Raw genomic sequence first — 18,361 nt, 5'->3', positions numbered from 1 at the left:
CCGATCTCCTGTTTCCTTTGGTTGAAGTCTCTCCTCAACTAATGTTCAAAATTATCTTCAAAGAGAGTTCTGTTTGATGGTGGATTCTGTTTGCCTAAAAGGGGCATGCTGGTCTAGACATGTTGTTTGTGTCCTGCAATTGGGAGCAGAAACTGGTTGGAGCATGGAAACGAGGACACAGGTAATTTGTGTTGATCTGTGCGATTCACCTTCCTTTTTTTTTTCCCCTCTCTTTTGTAATAAGAGAGAGAAATAGGGGGAGAGAGGAGAGAGACGTCCAAAGATCAAAAGTGCGTCAAGCTTTGACTCCCCTCCAACCACTATCACGGCCTGTTCACATTGATAACCCCTTTGGACATCTCCCAAAGGTCGCATCGTTGGCTCTCTCCGATCATAAAATCCTTCCTTTTTTATCCTGATTTCCCGAATTTCAGTCTATTCTTGTTCTGGTTATCGTTTCGATGGTTGTCCCAACGATTTTAACCTCGCAAGATTAATCCTCGACGAGCTTCCTGTTCTGTGTCTCTTCTCTTGGTTCCACCAGAAAAGACCAAAACTTGTCTTTTAAGCTGCAAGAAGTGACCTTTCATTGGTGTTTTGGCCTCTTTCGTGGAGATTTGACGGAAAGATCTCGTCTTGCTGTTGCCCCTGTTGGATCCAGCAATTTTGAGAAGCGCCTGGTTCTTTAGGTAGGTCCTTGAAGGAAAGATCGGATCTTGGTCGCAGGACATCCTGAATCCCAATGGGCAATTGCTGTGCGGCGCCCGCCGATCCGGAGAGGAAGAAGAAGGCGAGAAGGAAGAAAAAGGAGAAGAGGCCGAACCCCTTCTCGATCGACTACAACCGCGGGCCGGGCCCCGTCCTTGTCGTCCTCAGGAAACCTACCGGCCGCGACATCGGCAGCCGGTACGAGCTGGGGCAGGTGCTCGGCCGCGGCGAGTTCGGCGTCACCTACCTCTGCACCGACAAGGCCACGGGGGAGCACCTTGCCTGCAAGTCCATCTCCAAGAAGAAGCTGCGCACGGCAGTGGACATCGAGGACGTGCGCAGGGAGGTGGAGATCATGAGGCACTTGCCCGCTCACCCCAACATCGTGAAGCTCAAGGACACCTACGAAGACGACGGCGCCGTCCACCTTGTGATGGAGCTCTGCGAAGGAGGGGAGCTCTTCGACCGCATCGTCGCTAGGGGGCATTACACCGAACGGGCAGCGGCTGCCGTCACACGCACCATCATAGAAGTCATTCAGGTCTGATCTCTACATCCTTCTTAAGATATGCTTTAAATTTTGCGCTATGATGTGCTCTTTTACTTGAATCTTCTGTGCAACTACTCATGTTTCCTACCTAATGATTCATGAAGTGGTGTGTTGTTTTGTAGAATTACTGAAATTTAACCTTTCTGAAATAGCCTTATTTATTTCACATTTGCTGAAGTTGAAGGTACTAATTCCTTGTATATTCTTCCATTGCTTACAGAGGTCATATTGATTCTGAATGTGTTCCAATTAGTTATTGGTAGATGGCTACAAATTTTCAGTTTTTTGAAATTTTATCTTCTTCTCATATATCTAAATTTCTTATTCTTCTTTCACAACAATGAAAAAAGAAAAATTATATTATCATCCTAAAAATCAGTGCTTATAGAATCAGCACACAAAAGGGAAACTAAAGTCTGGCTAAAATGAGAAGATCTAGATTACCTTGCAAGTTTGGCCAACCAATTGGCGCACTTGTTACCCTCTCGGTAGATATGACGGAGTCTAAACTCTAGTAAGAGGTTCCAAGAAAGATGTTTACTCTAGTAAAAGGCAACGACAAGGACCAACATCTCTAACAAGGTTTAACAATTTCCATGGAGGATCAGCTTGCCATGAAAGAATATTGATAATTAGTGCAGCATTCATCCACCTCGATTTAAATGTGGTCTTTCCTTCCATTTTATCTAGATGGAGCCCTTCCATGAATGAGTAAATATTTTGAACCACTGGTAGCTTGATCTCTGTATGATTTTGTGTTGCAATTTCAGTATTTCTTTCTGGTTCAGGATTATAATTTTCTGCCCATATTCTTCTGAGTGTTCATACTATAGATAACACTGGTAATTTTAACGTTAGTTAAGAAGTTACTGAGTAAAGGTTTACTTTGCTTTATGTCATGGTCAGGTGTGTCACAAACATGGTGTCATGCACCGGGATCTCAAACCTGAGAACTTCTTGTTTGGGAACAAAAAGGAAAACGCCCCATTGAAGGCCATTGATTTCGGGTTGTCTGTGTTCTTCAGACCTGGTAAATTGCTGGAAGGGATACCTATTTTGTGTTGTCTTTTGCTTACATTTTACCTTCAAGCATTAAAACTTAAAAGAAAGATGCTCATGAATCCTGAATTTCAATGTTTTTGTTCCACTTGCTAGTTACAATCATCCCTTAAGGAAATTCAATCAGCTTAGTCTATATATCAATTTGTGATTATCTTCTTTTTTCTTTTACAAGGTGACTGCTTCACTGAAATTGTTGGCAGTCCTTATTACATGGCACCAGAAGTTTTAAAGAGAAATTATGGCCCAGAAGTTGATGTCTGGAGTGCAGGCGTGATTCTTTACATCCTGCTTTGTGGTGTACCCCCATTTTGGGCAGGCAAATTTTCTTCCATAGAAGGATGATAAATATTAGGGAATTTTATGAGAGCTTGTAGGTGTGCACATCTATTTTGCTTCTCAACATCTGGTAGTGATCTAACTTTTTATGCAAGTGCAGAATCTGAACAAGGTGTGGCACAGGCAATTCTTCGTTCTGTCATTGATTTTAAAAGAGAACCATGGCCAAAAGTTTCTGATAGTGCTAAAGATCTTGTCAGGCATATGCTTGATCCAGATCCCAAGCAGAGGTTTACAGCTCAGCAAGTGATTGGTAATTTTTAACTCCATATCCATTTCACTTACCTTCTCATTTATTCTGTTTACATTATTGTAGTTTATGCTCAATGTGCCCAACAAGTCAAGGAGTCATTATTATTCATTCTTTGCAAAAATTTAGCACCGTTGGACACTTACTAGATACTACCTTTCCGTTGGGTTTTTACACTGCCATGTATGCTCGACAAAAGTTACCCTCAACTTGTAACTCATACTGGCTGAGTAAAATGCTTGCATCATTATTCTATGTATGTCTACTTTCTTTAGTTGATCTAGTGTTCATAGCATGTACTGCATCTTTAAGATATACCTCAACGTTGCAGATCATTCATGGCTGCAGAATGCCACGAAGGCTCCTAACGTAAATCTAGGTGAAACCGTCCGTGCAAGACTCCAGCAGTTCTCTGTGATGAACAAATTTAAAAAGAAAGCACTAAGGGTAAGAGCTAAGAAAATTCATTGATGTATTCATTTCATGTCCAGTTAATAACACACACAACATTCACATTTGATTCCCAATACTATGCATGACTAAGAATTTTCTTGATACCTGACCTCTGGCTATGTTACTTCATCAATGTTCTTGTTCAAACAGAATTCAGCCACTGACACACGCAGACTAATCATTCCAGGTGGTGGCCGAATATTTATCTGTTGAGGAAGTTGCAGACATTAAGGATATGTTTGAGAAGATGGATATAAACAAAAATGGAAAAATAACTTTTGAGGAGCTGAAATTTGGTTTGCGTAAGCTTGGTCACCAGATTCCTGATGCAGATGTACAGATATTAATGGAAGCAGTGAGTACATCACCGAGTGTCTTAGTTTTTTTTCGAGAGGCTGTATCCGACTTGTGGTCTTGTCAAACCCCTGCATGTATGCTTGAAAGCAAAGATACAAGCCTTGATTACTATTCTTGCAATTTATGATCCACAATAATAGAACTTCTGAAAAAGTAAAAGGGAGAGATATGGCTGCACAAATTGTTAAAAAAGTGTCGTAATTTATCCCCACATGTTTACAATGAAAATATTGTTTCAAAAACTGCTAGACTAATTATATATTGTTGCTGATACAGGCTGATGTTGATGGAACTGGCACCCTGGACTATGGAGAATTTGTTGCTGTTTCAATTCACTTACGAAAGATCGGAAATGATGAACACCTGCACAAGGCCTTTTCATACTTTGATCAGAACAAGAGTGGATACATAGAAATTGAAGAGCTCAGGGACTCCTTGGTCGATGACTTAGGTACAAATCATGAAGAAGTCATTAATGCTATCATTCATGATGTAGACACAGACAAGGTCAGTAACCATATTGCCTTCGCTAACACCCCTACAACCTTTTCTTTACATGTGCATGCTTTTTGCTTCCTAACTCTCATATGCAGTCCAAGAATTCTTCTTTTTGTTAAATAGACAATTGGAAAATGAAAATAATGTATAAGGAAACTAAGCTACCATATATTATTTCTGCTTCTTTATTGATCTCAGCAACTTCTTTATGAACTTAAAACAATAAAAATTGTTATGAGCAATAATCTAATATCTTTCTGTTTTGGGGGCTTTTTGTCACAGGATGGGAGGATAAGTTATGAGGAATTCGCAGCAATGATGAAGGCAGGCACGGACTGGAGGAAGGCATCAAGGCAGTACTCGAGGGAGCGGTTCAGTAGCCTCAGCTCAAAATTGCTGAAGGATGGATCGTTGCAGCTGTAAGTTGGGTGGGTGTAGATAAAAACTAAACAAACATATATATGTATGTGTGAAAGAAATCGGAAATCCTGTTTTTGTTGGTTTCACATTATTCTTTCTCATTCCCCTTTCTACTTAGGACTTGAGTTTTCTGCCACATCTTTGGTTCTATTTTCTTTGAGATGGCAAAGGGGATTGCAAACTTTGTGTTTAGATATGTTTTAAGTAGGGTCATGTAATATGGGTATATGGCTGTAAATATATGACTGGTTTTAGGATACTGATGCAGTAAGGTGGATGCAACAAGTATTGTGGAATGATATCTGAACCTTTCATGCATTTGGTGTGACTCCTGCCATCTTATCTCTAATATATCAAGTGTCCTGGTTTGTTTCTTGATTAACAATATTGGTGATCAAGAATCCAACAAATCAGTGGAGATTTGACATTTAAGTTCCACTGGCTCTGTGACTAATCTTGAGTTCCTCACATTTGACATAAAGTTCCACTCACATTAAGTTCCACAAGTCATCATCATCTACTTTTGCAGTCTCTCTAAACACGGTTGCATCCATATTTCCATTTGCATCTACAAATTGTACATCTTGCTTCATTGCATTCGGTTTGTTTTCTGTCACTGAACATATATGTTGTCAAGGCTAGAAGAACCTCAGGATTGATACAACAACAATAAAATGTAATGTCTCAATTATTTAGAGTTATGTATATGCATTTCCTTCAATATTTAATTAGACCGAGAGATTTCAAACGTTTATTTATATTTTCTATTAAAATCATTTTAGGTCACTTTCCAACTTGTAGCAAAACTATATGTCCCAATTATTTAAGATTGACTATATTGATTTTTTTTTTTAACTATATAGAAACTCATATTATCAGCTAAATTGAGTCTTTGGATCGTTATAGATAGATCTTAGTGAAGTGATTTTAAGTTTTCCTTTGCATTGTATCTTTCTTCTTATAAAGAATAGTAATTTTTTCATATCTTCTAACAGCCACATTTATTACGGCTACTTAGCATATATGAATATCATTATAGACGAGCCTCTCTCATCTTGTTTATATCTAATTATTCACACCACTAATATTGGTTCTCTGTCAAAAAAATAAAAAAAGAGAAAAAATATTAGTTTTATTTTTTTAGAATATGCTTATACTATGTTTGATGATTTTTTTTTCTTTTTTTATCTGCTATTAAAATTATATCTATAAATAAAAATATTATCAATTATTATTGAAAGAAAAATCACAAGAATAATAAGTTATAATGTCTCAATTATTTAAAATCGGTAGCGAACAATTTTTTTCCACTATTTAGTTTTTTTTTAAGAAAAACATCTCATTTAACTAAATTATCTGATTTCTTATAATATGTTCATATTATATTATATGATTATTTTTCATTTTATCTATTATCAAATCCATGCGCAACTGTTCATAAATGAAAACATGTACAATTTCTATTCGGGCCCCACGCAGAAGCCGAGGCAATGAGCAAACAAACTTGCCTGTGCTGGTCATCCTCTTGGCTTGACTTGCTTGGCCATGTGACATGGAAGTGTTGTGAGCAGCAAGGCAAGAGAGGTTGTTGAGAACATGAGGAGGCTATTAATTGCCTGTTGACTTCTAAGTAGCCAAGTCCTCCGTGGCTGCAGACAATCCATTCGATCTGCAAAAGCACTCGGAATCGGGATCTCCACAGAGAACAGGCAAATCAAGATTTGCTTTTGCTTTTGTTTTTGCTTTTGCTGTTGCCGAAGGAGCTTATGGTTCATTCAAGTTATAAGGTCAACGAAGAAAATAACAGCCTACTTTGATTCACGAGACTTCCATTAATGTAAGGAGGTTTGGAGACGATAAGTGTTGCATCAATTGAAGGTTCGATGTTACTACCATATTTGATATATAGGGATTTACTATTTTGGCCCTCCTCAATTCCATCTCTATGAAAGCTTTCCTAACCTTGATGTAAACAATTAAACAATTTATACGTTATGCATACGTAACTTTAACTAATAGTCCTTGTAATATAGTGTAATTTTGAATTCGGTATCTGATCATTAATTCTTTCAATTGATATTTTATTATTCTTTAGTTTGTATACATTTGACTATAAATTGAAGTTCTTACTTAATGTCCTTTCCATTGCTATAAATTAGCTACATACATATTAATAAGAGCATGGATGTACCATTCGAAATGGTATGAAACATATGATACATATTAATCTACTAGCTGATTGTACCCACTATAGTTATAATTTGATCGTTCCGATTGATATTAGTTAGTAGTAGTAAAAGCCAACCTAACCAACAAACCAACATTTAAATCAAATCAACTTTCGACAGTCAATTTGACTGTTGGGCTCTTATTTAGACCCTTAAATCTTTCTTAAATGATCAGTGGGTCCTATTTTGACCCTTTAAATCTTTCTCCTCTCCTCTGCTGCTCGTTCACTCTCTCACTCAATCCTATTCTCACTCGTTTAATCTTCATAATCGATTATTAGTAGAAATCGATCTCTTAACTTGAATAAAAACAAGGGTTAAAGCTTGAGTTTTAAAATTTCTCTTTAATTGAATATATTTAGCTTCTTTCGATGTTTTAATTATTATTTCATATAGTTAAGGGGCATATTGATATATATTTTGGAAGACCGAGGGTGATAAAGGCTATATTCTATTTATTTATGACTTAACCTAAAAAAATTATTATTTATAACTTAGATGCACTTTATTCTCATTCAAGTATAACTTATGTGCGAAGAAATTAGGAAGGAAAAAAAAATATCCTAAAACTAAATCTTGGGTCATTTTTTTTATTTTTTTTATACATCAATATATAATATCAATCGATACTAATGAATAATTTTATTATTTATAATAAAATAGTAAGACTTACGTGAATAATATCAAAAGGATATTGTGAATTATTAGGATGAGTATATGGATTCTTAATAGAAACTAATTACTTAAAAAGTAAAAAATTTGAGAGATATCCTCAAAATTAAGAACTTGAGCTTATATTGGGTCAACTCGAAGAAATATTTTTTATATATTTTTTATTATTTACATATAGTGAATTATTTAGATTGTTCACTATATTTTTTTAGTGTTATTTCTTTCACCCTTTGTTATATGAACAGCCACTCGTACAAAATTAAGGAGGAGGGACTAAAGATGATAACGTGGGATAAAAAATCCCCAATAGGAAATTAAATTTTTTTTTTCAAATTTCAATAATGTGTATGATTAATCATGATGGTAATTAATTAGAAAAAGATAAAGATGCATTTAGGTAAGAAATGCAATACCATGTAGCCTTTTGGCTGAAACTTCTATTTGAATCCTCACTTACACAACCAAAAAAATGAGAAAGCTTTTATAAACATATGAAAACATAAAATTCTAAATGTTTACGCAACCGTAGTCTTTAGTGCCCTCTCATTCTTTTCCCATAACATGCCAAAAAAAATATCTTAAGTTTCAAAAAAAAAATTTTGCTTGTTAAGAATCCCTGAAACCTCATATTGACAATGCAAGCTTCTTCTGCCTATTTAAGTTGACTGGTTAAGACGATCATGGAAATGAAATTATTATTACACTCCTGAGAGTTAAAGTTTGGATATTGATTTTAGGAACGCCCTCAATTATTTGTCAGAAAAACTATACTTATATTTGATTTTATGAGATGGATGGTTTGGAATACTTCTCTAAGCGGTGTTTCCAAAGGCATTAATTCTTCACTATTTTGAAGACCAAAAATCAATATAACACTCATTAAAAGACTTAAGCAAAGAAATCATAGTGACCTTTGTAGAGACTAGTAGGAAACTTCAAACATATTTTGGATTCTTGACTTATTGAGCTTTCCAATAATTTGTAATATATCTCATAAATGACTTAATATTCTGATTTTTAAGTAGATGTTTTGATTCTCATAAATAAACAACCTGCTAGATATCCCATGACAAATCATGTCTCTCCAAACAATTTTTTACTATTATTTGATTCAGATTTAATTTGTACAACAATCTCAACTTGCATTATTACCCATCTTATGTAAAACAATATTTTCATATAAAAGTTTTTTTTAATATTTTTTATTACACGAGAGAATATTTATTTAAATATCTAATACAATAAATATTTTAAATTATTCAGGTTCATCTGTAGTACACATGAATGGACTAAATATAAATAAATTGATGAACTGGCCACTCGACGTAATCATTTAAGAGTAACCACCGAAAATGCTCAATTCACTTACCCGTCCAATGACTGAAATAGACTGACTGGACCCACCAGGGACCCGCCACATCCTGACCGAGTAGTTGCGCAGTTGAATGATGCTTACTGAATACGTGGCTGCTCGCGAACGGTTGCGAAGCTCATTGCCCATGCTTTGGAGACCAAGCCTATCTCATAAAAGAACGTGCAATGCCCTACGGACAAAGCTTGCGCGCAATGGGCCAATATCTTTCTCGTTGGGTAAGTCGTGCGTGGGTGAAGTCGGGGACGTAACTCAGCGGAATTATCCTGATTCTTGACTCATCATCGAAGACAATGCAAATTTTTTTCCACCGGATGAAAAATATAAAAATATACTACTGGTATATTTTTTTAATAGCCTAAAGATAGCTGAGCGGGTAAGAAATGCCTTTATAGTAAAATAATAATAATAATTTTTGAGATTTTTCCAGTAAATTTTTAGAAATTATTTTTTCTTTTTTTTTTTTCTCAGAAAATAACATCTAGGGGAGGCGAGTATATTGATGGCGATGATATCAGCCGAAAGCAACGTTAGCAATGAGATTCATTAAGAGCTTGAGGAAAAACAGATTAAATCAATAATATTAGGTTATAATTAATATAATATTATTTTATTATTTTTAAAAAATTATCAATATAAAGTGATTGTCAATAATAAAAAAATAGTGAATACTAAAATTTTAAAAATCTCGAAATTTTATTTTTGATTAAAAAAAAGGAAACGGTGAATAATAAGCGTAAAAAAAATCCCGGAAATCAACCACGAGAACGATCCCCGGTGATGTCGGGCCGAGGAGCCGAGGGACGCATCGCGTCACCGCGTAGGTGTATCTTGGGTGATTCAGTGGCCAAGGGGAGTTGGAAGCATGAGGTGGCGCGCTTCCACTGGGAGTCAACGCGGGTGGGTTGGAGAGAGGGCCAGGTCAAGTTTTGTTGGACTTTTTCCACCGGAACTGACCGCGCTATGAGCCCGATTTGACTGCTGCCTCGAGTCCGGAACAGCCCGGAGTCCCCATCCAGCGACGTCCCCGAGGCCACGAGTTCAAATTCCATCAGTAGATCGTAGCTCCTGTGTGTCGGTTCGATGGCTTCTAATTGGCAAAATGAGGTGGGTTCCAACAAGAGATATTGGGATCCATCAGTGTCTACGAATGACGATGATCATTTTTGGTCTCTACGACGGGTGTGCTTTAATAGATTTTGTTAAGAGCGCGTTCTATATTACAAGCGCGGTAGAAGATTAAAGAGACGGGGAGAGGAGTTCAGTGAAATTCTCGTTCCCCGAATTTGGCTTTTATTTCATTCCACGAGCGTTTCATATCGTCTCGATTTCCAAGCTACTTCTCACCTCGCTCCCTTCCCTCTGCGAGTCCGATCTCGGTCGATGGAGGTCTGGTTGCGGGGTCGCCCGGACTTCGAGGTGCCCTTCGCCGCCTCCTGGCTCTGCTGATCCGACAGGTGAAGATTCGGTGGGGGTTTGAACTGATCCTTGGCCGTTTGGTGGTGAACTCGATCCATTCTTTGCTGCTCGCTCTACATCAGCTAAAGGAACTGGTGGGCTCTTCGGTTTTTTGGATCTTTATTGATAGTCATTTATCCATCTCGGTGTGTTTTGTGTGTTTGTCGATAGGAATCTTGGGAATATTTTACTGATTTCTTCTGATTTTTCGGCGTTTTCCATACTTAATCCGCTTAATCTTGCTTGCAGCAAGAGAAAAGATTGAATCTTGTTCTACAAATCTCTCGCAGGCCGATCTCCGGCGAACCGAAGCATTTGTGGCGGCCCCGAGCGCATAAGGCCTTAGTCGTTACCAACCTCGCGAGAAGAGAAGCCCAAGAACCCTAACTGTATCGGTGGTGGCTCCGCCGCCGAAAGCGATGAACCACCTTGCTGTAGAGCTCGACGACTCGTTCTCGAACCTCCTCGAGCTCGCGGCGAATAACGATGTCGACGCCTTCAGGCGATCGCTCGACCGCGACCCGTCCGCCATCGACGAGTTCGGCCTTTGGTACGGGCGCGAGAAGGGCTCCAACCGGATGGTCCTCGAGCGCCGCACCCCGCTTATGGTCGCCGCCACCTATGGCAGCCTCGACGTCCTCGGGCTACTCCTCTCGTTGACTTCTTCAGTCGACATCAACCGTGCGGCTGCGCTCGACGGCACCACGGCCTTGCACTGCGCTGCCTCAGGCGGATCTCCGAGCGCTGCCGACGCCGTGAAGTTGGTGCTTTCTGCCGGTGCCAACCCCAACTCTGTCGACGCCAATGGCCACCGGCCTGCTGACGTAGTCGTCGTGCCTCCGAAGTTGCCTGATGTGAGGACTGCGCTGGAACAACTCCTGGGGAGGAGCTCTAATGGTACAGTTGAAGATCACCAGCATCGTGCTCTTCGCGTGACAACGCGACTGTCGAGCTCGGATTCGCCGCCCCTGTCTTCCTATCCTGATGCGAACGGATCCCCATTCTCCCGTTCGGCTTCCTCTCCTGTGATGACTGCAAAGGCCCAAGAAATCCAGCCACCTGCTTTTCCGGAGAAGAAAGAGTACCCTGTGGATCCGTCGCTTCCGGACATCAAGAACAGCATCTACGCGACTGATGAGTTCCGGATGTACTCGTTCAAGGTGCGGCCATGTTCGAGGGCGTACTCCCATGACTGGACCGAGTGCCCCTTCGTCCATCCCGGCGAGAACGCTCGCCGGCGTGACCCAAGGAAGTTTCACTACAGCTGCGTCCCGTGCCCTGACTTCCGGAAGGGTGCGTGCACGAGGGGCGACATGTGTGAGTATGCGCATGGGGTGTTTGAGTGTTGGCTTCACCCAGCGCAGTACCGCACGAGGCTCTGCAAGGACGGCACTAACTGCTCTCGCCGTGTCTGTTTCTTCGCCCATACTCGCGAAGAGCTCCGGCCTCTCTACGTGTCCACCGGCTCTGCTGTGCCATCTCCTCTGTCGTCGTGCTCCGCTGCGATGGAGGCGGTTGCTGCCATGGGCCTCATGCCTGGGTCGCCATCTTCGGTCTCCACAGCAATGCCTCCCTTCACGCAACCCGTGTCCCCGTCTGCCAACGGTGTCGGCCACTCTTCATTGGCATGGGCTCAGCCCAACGTGCCTGTGTTGCATCTTCCCGGGAGCAATCTCCAGGCGAGCAGGCTGCGCTCGTCTCTCAGCGCAAGAGACATGCCTTCGGATGATTTTTCTGTGATGCATGAATGCGATGCTCAGCAGCTGATAGATGATCTATGCTACACTCGTCTGAGCTCTTCTCTGGGGAGTCGGATGGCACCGTCGAAGACCCTTGCTCCGTCAAACGTTGATGATCTCTTCTCAGCTGAATTTGCCTCGTCTCCAAAATATAAATCTGACGAGGGGCCCTTTTTTTCTCCATCTCACGAGGCTGCTATTCTCGGTCAGTTTCAGCAGCAGCAGAGCCTGCTCTCGCCGATTAACACAGTGTTCTCGCCCAAAGCCACTGAAGGCCACCAGCTCTCTCGTCGCTCAGCTCTGTTGCAGGCCTCACTTGGTGTTTCTTCGCCTGGCAGGATGTCCCCTAGAAGCATGGAACCCATCTCTCCCTTGAATTCTCATTCGAGTTTGTATGCTCACTGGGAGAAACAGCTGCAGACACCACGGAGCATGAGCTCTCGTGATCTTGGTTCTGGAACATCCTTGGTTGTAAGTTCTCCTGTTAATGCATCATGGTCAAAATGGGTGTCGTCGCCCTCTGGGACATTTGACTGGGGAGTGAATGGCGATGAGCTTGATCTTCACAAGCAATCGCCGTTCTTTGAGCTGCAGGATAACGGTGAGGAACCTGATCTATCATGGGTCCACTCTTTGGTGAGAGAATCCCCACCTAAGAAAATAGGCACTGTGTCTGTGTTGCTGCCTGGTCCTTCTAGATTGCAGCCTGCTAATGGCGTTGAGGGTTCCAATTCAGATAGTCAGCCTGACAGCCTTGATGAAGCTGCAGTCGTTGGTGCCTTTGAGCAGATGCAGCTTGATCAAATGGTACCCTAGCAAGTGTCAATTTTTTGCTGAACTGCTGGTATTTGGAAGTGGCTGATGACCTAAGTAAATAATATTTTTTGGTTTATTGAAAAGGTGAATTAGGTGAAAGAAGCTGAAGGTTTAATTTTTAGAGATTTATTTTATTTTGAAACAAGTTTATTATTACTTTAAGTTGTTTAGAAAAGACCAAAAATATTGAAGGGACCTCATCGTTGGGTTATTTCAATTCTGCCCAGGTGAACTTCTTGTCTATTTCAATTTTCTTTACTCTTTTTCCCCATTGGTTCTTAATTTCTAAACCCAAGTCTTTTATGTTTCATGGCCATGAAACTTGTGTAGCTCCTATCTGCTTCTTTTTGGGGTCAAATTTCTCATTTCTTTGTCATAATGCTGTTTGTCTTGGTGATATGGTGTTGAGTCAAGATTAGACTCTCTTAGGGTTTCATATGTTATGGATTTGACTAAATCTTTTGTTTCTGGGAGAAGAAAACAAATGGGATGTGTAATCAAGTGCCGAAAAAGGGACTGGATAACCATGGTTGTTCTGGTGGATCCAATTGTAGAAAAGAAATGTTGCACAAGATTCTGTGTCTGATGTAATCTCTAGTTGAACTAAAATGCTATTATTCATTTCAATTATATTCTGTTGTTCTGTTCATGTTTTGTTGCACACTATTTGGAGGTTGCCTTCATGCACGTATATATAATGTCTTGATTGCTTGCTTGGGAGGCACTCTTATGTGCTTTTTATGCCAGAGTCTTGATCCTTGATTTCTGAGCTAATATTGTAAATACTGGGTCTATCCTAATTCTTGGAATGAGAAGCTTTCCTGGTTAAACTTTACCAAATTCTTCTTTTATTTTGTTGTCTTTGGAAGCTTGTAGGGTAGGCTATGGCATTCAAACCTGTGTTAGGATTTCTTGTATTATTGTGAAGCTTCTTGGAATTAATTGTTTAATGAACATGACCATGTGAGGCCCCTGAAGCAAGACTTTTTTAGCCATCTATCACATGGCCCTCCACACTCATATGATAACCTCTGTTGAATGTTCTGGATTCCCTTCCAAATCATATGATATCGTAATATATTGTGTTGTTATCCCAATGCAGGAAAAACATAATCATATCATGATCTGCCTTGGCTTCTCTTTAGACTTGTTGTTTTTGCTTTTCCATACTACTTAGAGGAGTGGCGCAAGCATGGCTGTTGTCTGGATGCCAAATTCTTGTCAACATCATAATTAAGATGCATCCAGTCTGATACTGAGTAGCTTGTTCATTGTCTTATGTGATAATTTAATGGTGTTTAAAATAGTTATGCCACACTGTGGTTGAACATGGAAGGAATCCATTAATTAAGGTGGAGACTACAGTTAAATTCTCACATTATTGTCGATGAATTGAAAGCTTTGCTTAGATAGGTTGTCCTGCACTTGAGCTGGAGAATACAGTGAAGTTCTTAACATTCAGTAAGTTTGCTTTTTTGTCAGAAATTTCTTCACCATCTGGTGGTATTGGATCAGTACCCTCAAATGATTGGACTGAAAGCTTGCTCCAGATCTGATCCGAGAAAAGTATTGTGTAAGCTTTATAGGGCGCATCTCATTCCTCAGGATGAAATCCCCCGGGTGTCACTGGTTGCACTGTTGCATGATTTCATATCTCCAAGCGACATCAGAATTTGTTCTGTGATTTTTGTCGCTATGCTATGTGAATCTGAGCCTACTTGTCAATGGATCGAAAGCTTTGCTTAGATAAGTGACTCTGTGCAGTTGTTTTCAGTATCTGCAAGGCTTGACATGAAAGCTTGCTTTTTTGAGACCTACGTCTTCCATATCTGCTGGTGATGGATCAGTAGGTCTCGGACTCTTTATGAATTGAATCGAAAGCGTGCTTCTGATCTGATCTGAGAATAGTGTCGGGTGAATTTTATAGGTTGCAAACCCTAGTTTTTGGGGCATCTCATGTCTCAACAGGATGGAATCCTTCTCTGAGCGATCTGAGATAACTGCATGTGGCATCAGAATTTGTCCTGTGACTTCGTCACTGTGCTATGTGAATCTGACCTATTTCAATGCTCCAAACCACAGAGATTAGATGCCCTGATCCACCACAGATCCAATAATCATTTTCTTGTATTATTAAATCTTACTATATAGGTTTTTTATTGAAAACTTTTCTTTAGACAAAAGCCAAGCTGCTATATTCTCTTCAACTTTTGGGCAAATTTTGATTGGATTCCTAAACTTCAAATTTTCTGACTTGATTAATATTTCAATCAACTCCTTTACCAGCCAGCATGGTTACAGAAATATTTGATTTCTAAACCTTTGCTATTCAGGTCTAAGTGAAGCTCTTTTTTTTTTTGAATCATAACAATCACATAATTTTTCTTATTCACACATTCATGATAGTTATCGATAGACAATAATCAATAAAAACTAATCATAAAATCTGATTAAAATGTTTATTGAACTTTAAGAAGTCAACAAGGATTATAAATTGCCCAAGACTTCAATGACCAAAGAAAAGAAAGGGCTGATTCTCTGCCATTTAAAGTATTTAAGAAGAATTTTATATATAATTGTTATTGATCAAATACAATTTTTTTTTACATTTACAAAATTATGAATAAAATTATGCTACTAAAGAGGGGATTTTTTATATGTATTTTACTCTTTTTTTATTTTGTCTTTCATCCTATACAGATCCTGCCTTCACATTTATTGTCCTAAATCAGATATCTTGTACACGCCACAAACGAAAAGTGAACACCAAATATATGGATGTCAGCACAAAGCAAAAGATAAAAAAGAAAGAACATAATTTTAATGCAGAAAAAGAGATCCATTTTGTGATATAACCCATAAAATTTACTTCTTAGAGTGTACAGGTCGTAACTACAGCTGTGCAGTATGATCTTTCCACACTTCTACAATGGATGTGGACAAAAAGAGAAGCATTTGGCTTACGACCTGTTACTTTTTTGCCTGTGCATGGTTCAACAGTGTCTGATATGACTTCTGAGACTGTCCCAAGTTCAGATGGAATGGGCAGCTCCTCCGCTCTGGAGTGTACTTAATGCTGTCATTGATGATGATGCATCAGTATCACTGGCAGTTAGATCGGGAAAAGTCCATGTGTCATCCGTCATCCATAAAGTTGGCCTGGTGAGCAGTAGAAAGTGTCAGAAAGAATAAACGTCGAAGGAGGATATTAAATTTGTCTTCTATCCAAATTCAAATTTACTTATATATATAGTTTTATATAAATTTTGAAGAATTACTCTCATTTCTTCTTTTTCATCCATCTAGAAGAAATTCAGTAGTAATTAAAGTATTTTCTTACATTCTTTCTGATTAAAATCTAATTTTCATAATTCCTTTTCACCATAAAAGAATATTTTCATAATTAAATTTCTTATCTTCGAAGGCAGATCTAGAAATCCAAAAATATATAGACACCAACGGTAAATTGGATCATATAACAAGTTTGGATCATCTACTGCCTTGATAAACCTACATGCATGCATCTCACAGTCTCATGAGGACCCTGGGTTTTTCTCTTCCCCACCTTGTTCCTGGTGTTCCGGTGAATAGTTCTATAACTAGAAGTATTGGCTTTGTTTGGAGAGTCGAGATCCAAATGTGCTGCAAAGTGTGTTCCACGGCCAGTGCCAGGTCCCCATGGTGTGGAATCAATTCATTCATTTGGTAGTGATAAGACATATTTTAGGCTCAAGATACGTCACAGTCGATGCCACACGTTAAGTCAAATTTGTATCAAGACGTTGTTCAACATGTCCCATCCTGAGAGCTCGGAGCGGTGCCGTCTGACGTCGCTCCGCATGTCCCAAGATGACGGCCAGTCAGAATTGTCCTCTCATCCCTCGAGGATCAACGGCCACGTTGAACTCGCATGCAACCGACCCTCGTACAATAGTATAAAAACCCCTGTCCGGATGTCAGAATTGTCGTCCCATCCCTCGAGGATCAACGGCCACGTTGAACTCGCATGCAACCGACCCTCGTACAATAGTATAAAAACCCCTGTCTGGCATCCGGCCAAGGGGAGGCAAAAAATAATTCCACCTATAACTGACTTGCTCGTCGGAGGAGCCAAAGTTAGGAATCACCCGAGGAAGGCCATTTTTGCAGGAAAGCGACCGCCCATGACCTGCAAGCATCTCAACCTGGGAATCGCCATCCAGTGTTTGAAGACGAGCTACCAACTACTACGGAGACGGAGAGACATGGTTCAGCATAAACGGTGCCCGGATCAGAAGACCGAGGAACGCTGATCAACACCCCGTCGCAAGGGCCCGATCGACCTCAGCATCCAGCTCAGCCGACAGAAGACTCCCGACATCGATTCGTGGACCAGGCCGTGCTGACTCGTCGGTCGCGTCACATTTGTTCACTAACATTTTGGAGCTAGAAGGAGGGCATGTCGTAGGAGCATCTCGCAGGAGCTCTCCTTGAGGGAGAACCATCGACCGATCACCCCTTCGTCGAGCTCGGAGATCAGTCCCTCCCTGTCCCTGGAGACGAGGGGATCCCGACCTCGACGCCAGATCGCTATTGGCGCTTGTTCAACGACATGGGGTTGTCGCCCCCCGGACTTACCATAGGATCCTCGGCCGTGTCGCTCGAGACGTTCTTTAGCTTGACCAACCAAGTACAAGCGATGGCAGGGATGATGCAGATGTTCGTCCCGCTCATTCCCCAGATCGTGCGGCTAGCAGCTCCCTCGACTGACCCGACCCGGCAAAGACCGAGCAGGGAGCAGGTCGGGACGAGAGAAGCCCGAGACCAAATGACAGACCCGAGACGTTTGCTCGAGTAGAGCATACCCACACCCTGCCGAATCACACCGCCCTGCTCCGAGCTTGACACCATATCGTCCGACTCGGCGGACGACTCGTTCAGGATCCAGCTGTGCCGGTTCAACCAATGCCTGGACAAGTTCCAGCGCAAGTTCCAGAAATCACGGAGCGAGTTGAACGAAGGCGGCTCGGGTGGATCCCCTTTTACTCAGGAAATACAGGACAAGCCTGTACCCCTTAACTTCAGGCTGTTGGCATTGGAGACGTACAACAAGAGCTCCGATCCCGTGGAGCATGTTGCCGCGTTTCGGGCTCAGATGGCCCTCTATGGCACCTTCGATGCACTGATATGACGGGCATTCCTGACCACCTTTAGGGGACCGACACAAGCATGGTTTAGCCGGCTACGCCAGTCCTCAGTCTCGTCCTTCGACCAGCTCGCCAAGGAGTTCGAGCAGAATTTCCTAGCTAGTGTGCGACCTAGGCCAACCATGGTCACCCTGCTCGCGTTATCTCAGCGCGAAGACAAGTCGCTCTCTTAGTTTGTGGCACGTTTCGCCACTAAAATTCGGGGATTCCTGGACGCCCACCCCTCTTTAATCATACAGGTGTTTCTGACGGGCTT

The 18,361-nt window shown here is 40.9% G+C and overlaps 2 protein-coding genes across 4 annotated transcripts; both read left to right on the top strand.

The window, feature by feature from the left end:
• Positions 1 to 272: 272 nt before the first annotated feature.
• Positions 273 to 4,952, top strand: LOC135597224 (calcium-dependent protein kinase 20-like). Of its 2 annotated transcripts, XM_065089892.1 has the most exons (8): positions 275 to 1,249; positions 2,165 to 2,288; positions 2,493 to 2,636; positions 2,757 to 2,909; positions 3,238 to 3,353; positions 3,547 to 3,714; positions 3,993 to 4,223; positions 4,497 to 4,952. In XM_065089892.1, the coding sequence occupies exons 1-8, from the start codon at positions 743 to 745 to the stop codon at positions 4,635 to 4,637; spliced, it is 1,584 nt and encodes a 527-aa protein (XP_064945964.1). In that variant the 5' UTR covers positions 275 to 742; the 3' UTR covers positions 4,638 to 4,952. The 2 variants fall into 2 exon arrangements, with proteins under 2 accessions (XP_064945965.1, XP_064945964.1); XM_065089893.1 differs by lacking the exon at positions 2,493 to 2,636 and having other exon boundaries at positions 273 to 1,249.
• Positions 4,953 to 10,082: 5,130 nt separating this feature from the next.
• On the top strand, positions 10,083 to 13,568 carry LOC135597223 (zinc finger CCCH domain-containing protein 24-like). Of its 2 annotated transcripts, none has more exons than XM_065089890.1 (2): positions 10,083 to 10,459; positions 10,655 to 13,568. In XM_065089890.1, the coding sequence occupies exon 2, from the start codon at positions 10,784 to 10,786 to the stop codon at positions 12,917 to 12,919; it is 2,136 nt and encodes a 711-aa protein (XP_064945962.1). In that variant the 5' UTR covers positions 10,083 to 10,459; positions 10,655 to 10,783; the 3' UTR covers positions 12,920 to 13,568. The 2 variants fall into 2 exon arrangements, with proteins under 2 accessions (XP_064945962.1, XP_064945963.1); XM_065089891.1 differs by having other exon boundaries at positions 10,614 to 13,568.
• Positions 13,569 to 18,361: the final 4,793 nt, after the last annotated feature.

The sequence above is a fragment of the Musa acuminata genome, chromosome BXJ1-11, assembly GCF_036884655.1.
Source record: "Musa acuminata AAA Group cultivar baxijiao chromosome BXJ1-11, Cavendish_Baxijiao_AAA, whole genome shotgun sequence".
NCBI lineage: Eukaryota > Viridiplantae > Streptophyta > Magnoliopsida > Zingiberales > Musaceae > Musa > Musa acuminata.
This window is presented reverse-complemented; position numbering and strand designations above follow the sequence as displayed.

Coding starts and splice junctions, on each gene's coding strand:
- LOC135597224 (XM_065089892.1), top strand. CDS start 743: ATGGGCAATTGCTGTGCGGCGCCCGCCGATCCGGAGAGGAAGAAGAAG. Junction 2,637..2,756: donor TGTACCCCCATTTTGGGCAG/GCAAATTTTCTT, acceptor ATGCAAGTGCAG/AATCTGAACAAGGTGTGGCA. Junction 3,715..3,992: donor TACAGATATTAATGGAAGCA/GTGAGTACATCA, acceptor TTGCTGATACAG/GCTGATGTTGATGGAACTGG.
- LOC135597223 (XM_065089890.1), top strand. CDS start 10,784: ATGAACCACCTTGCTGTAGAGCTCGACGACTCGTTCTCGAACCTCCTC.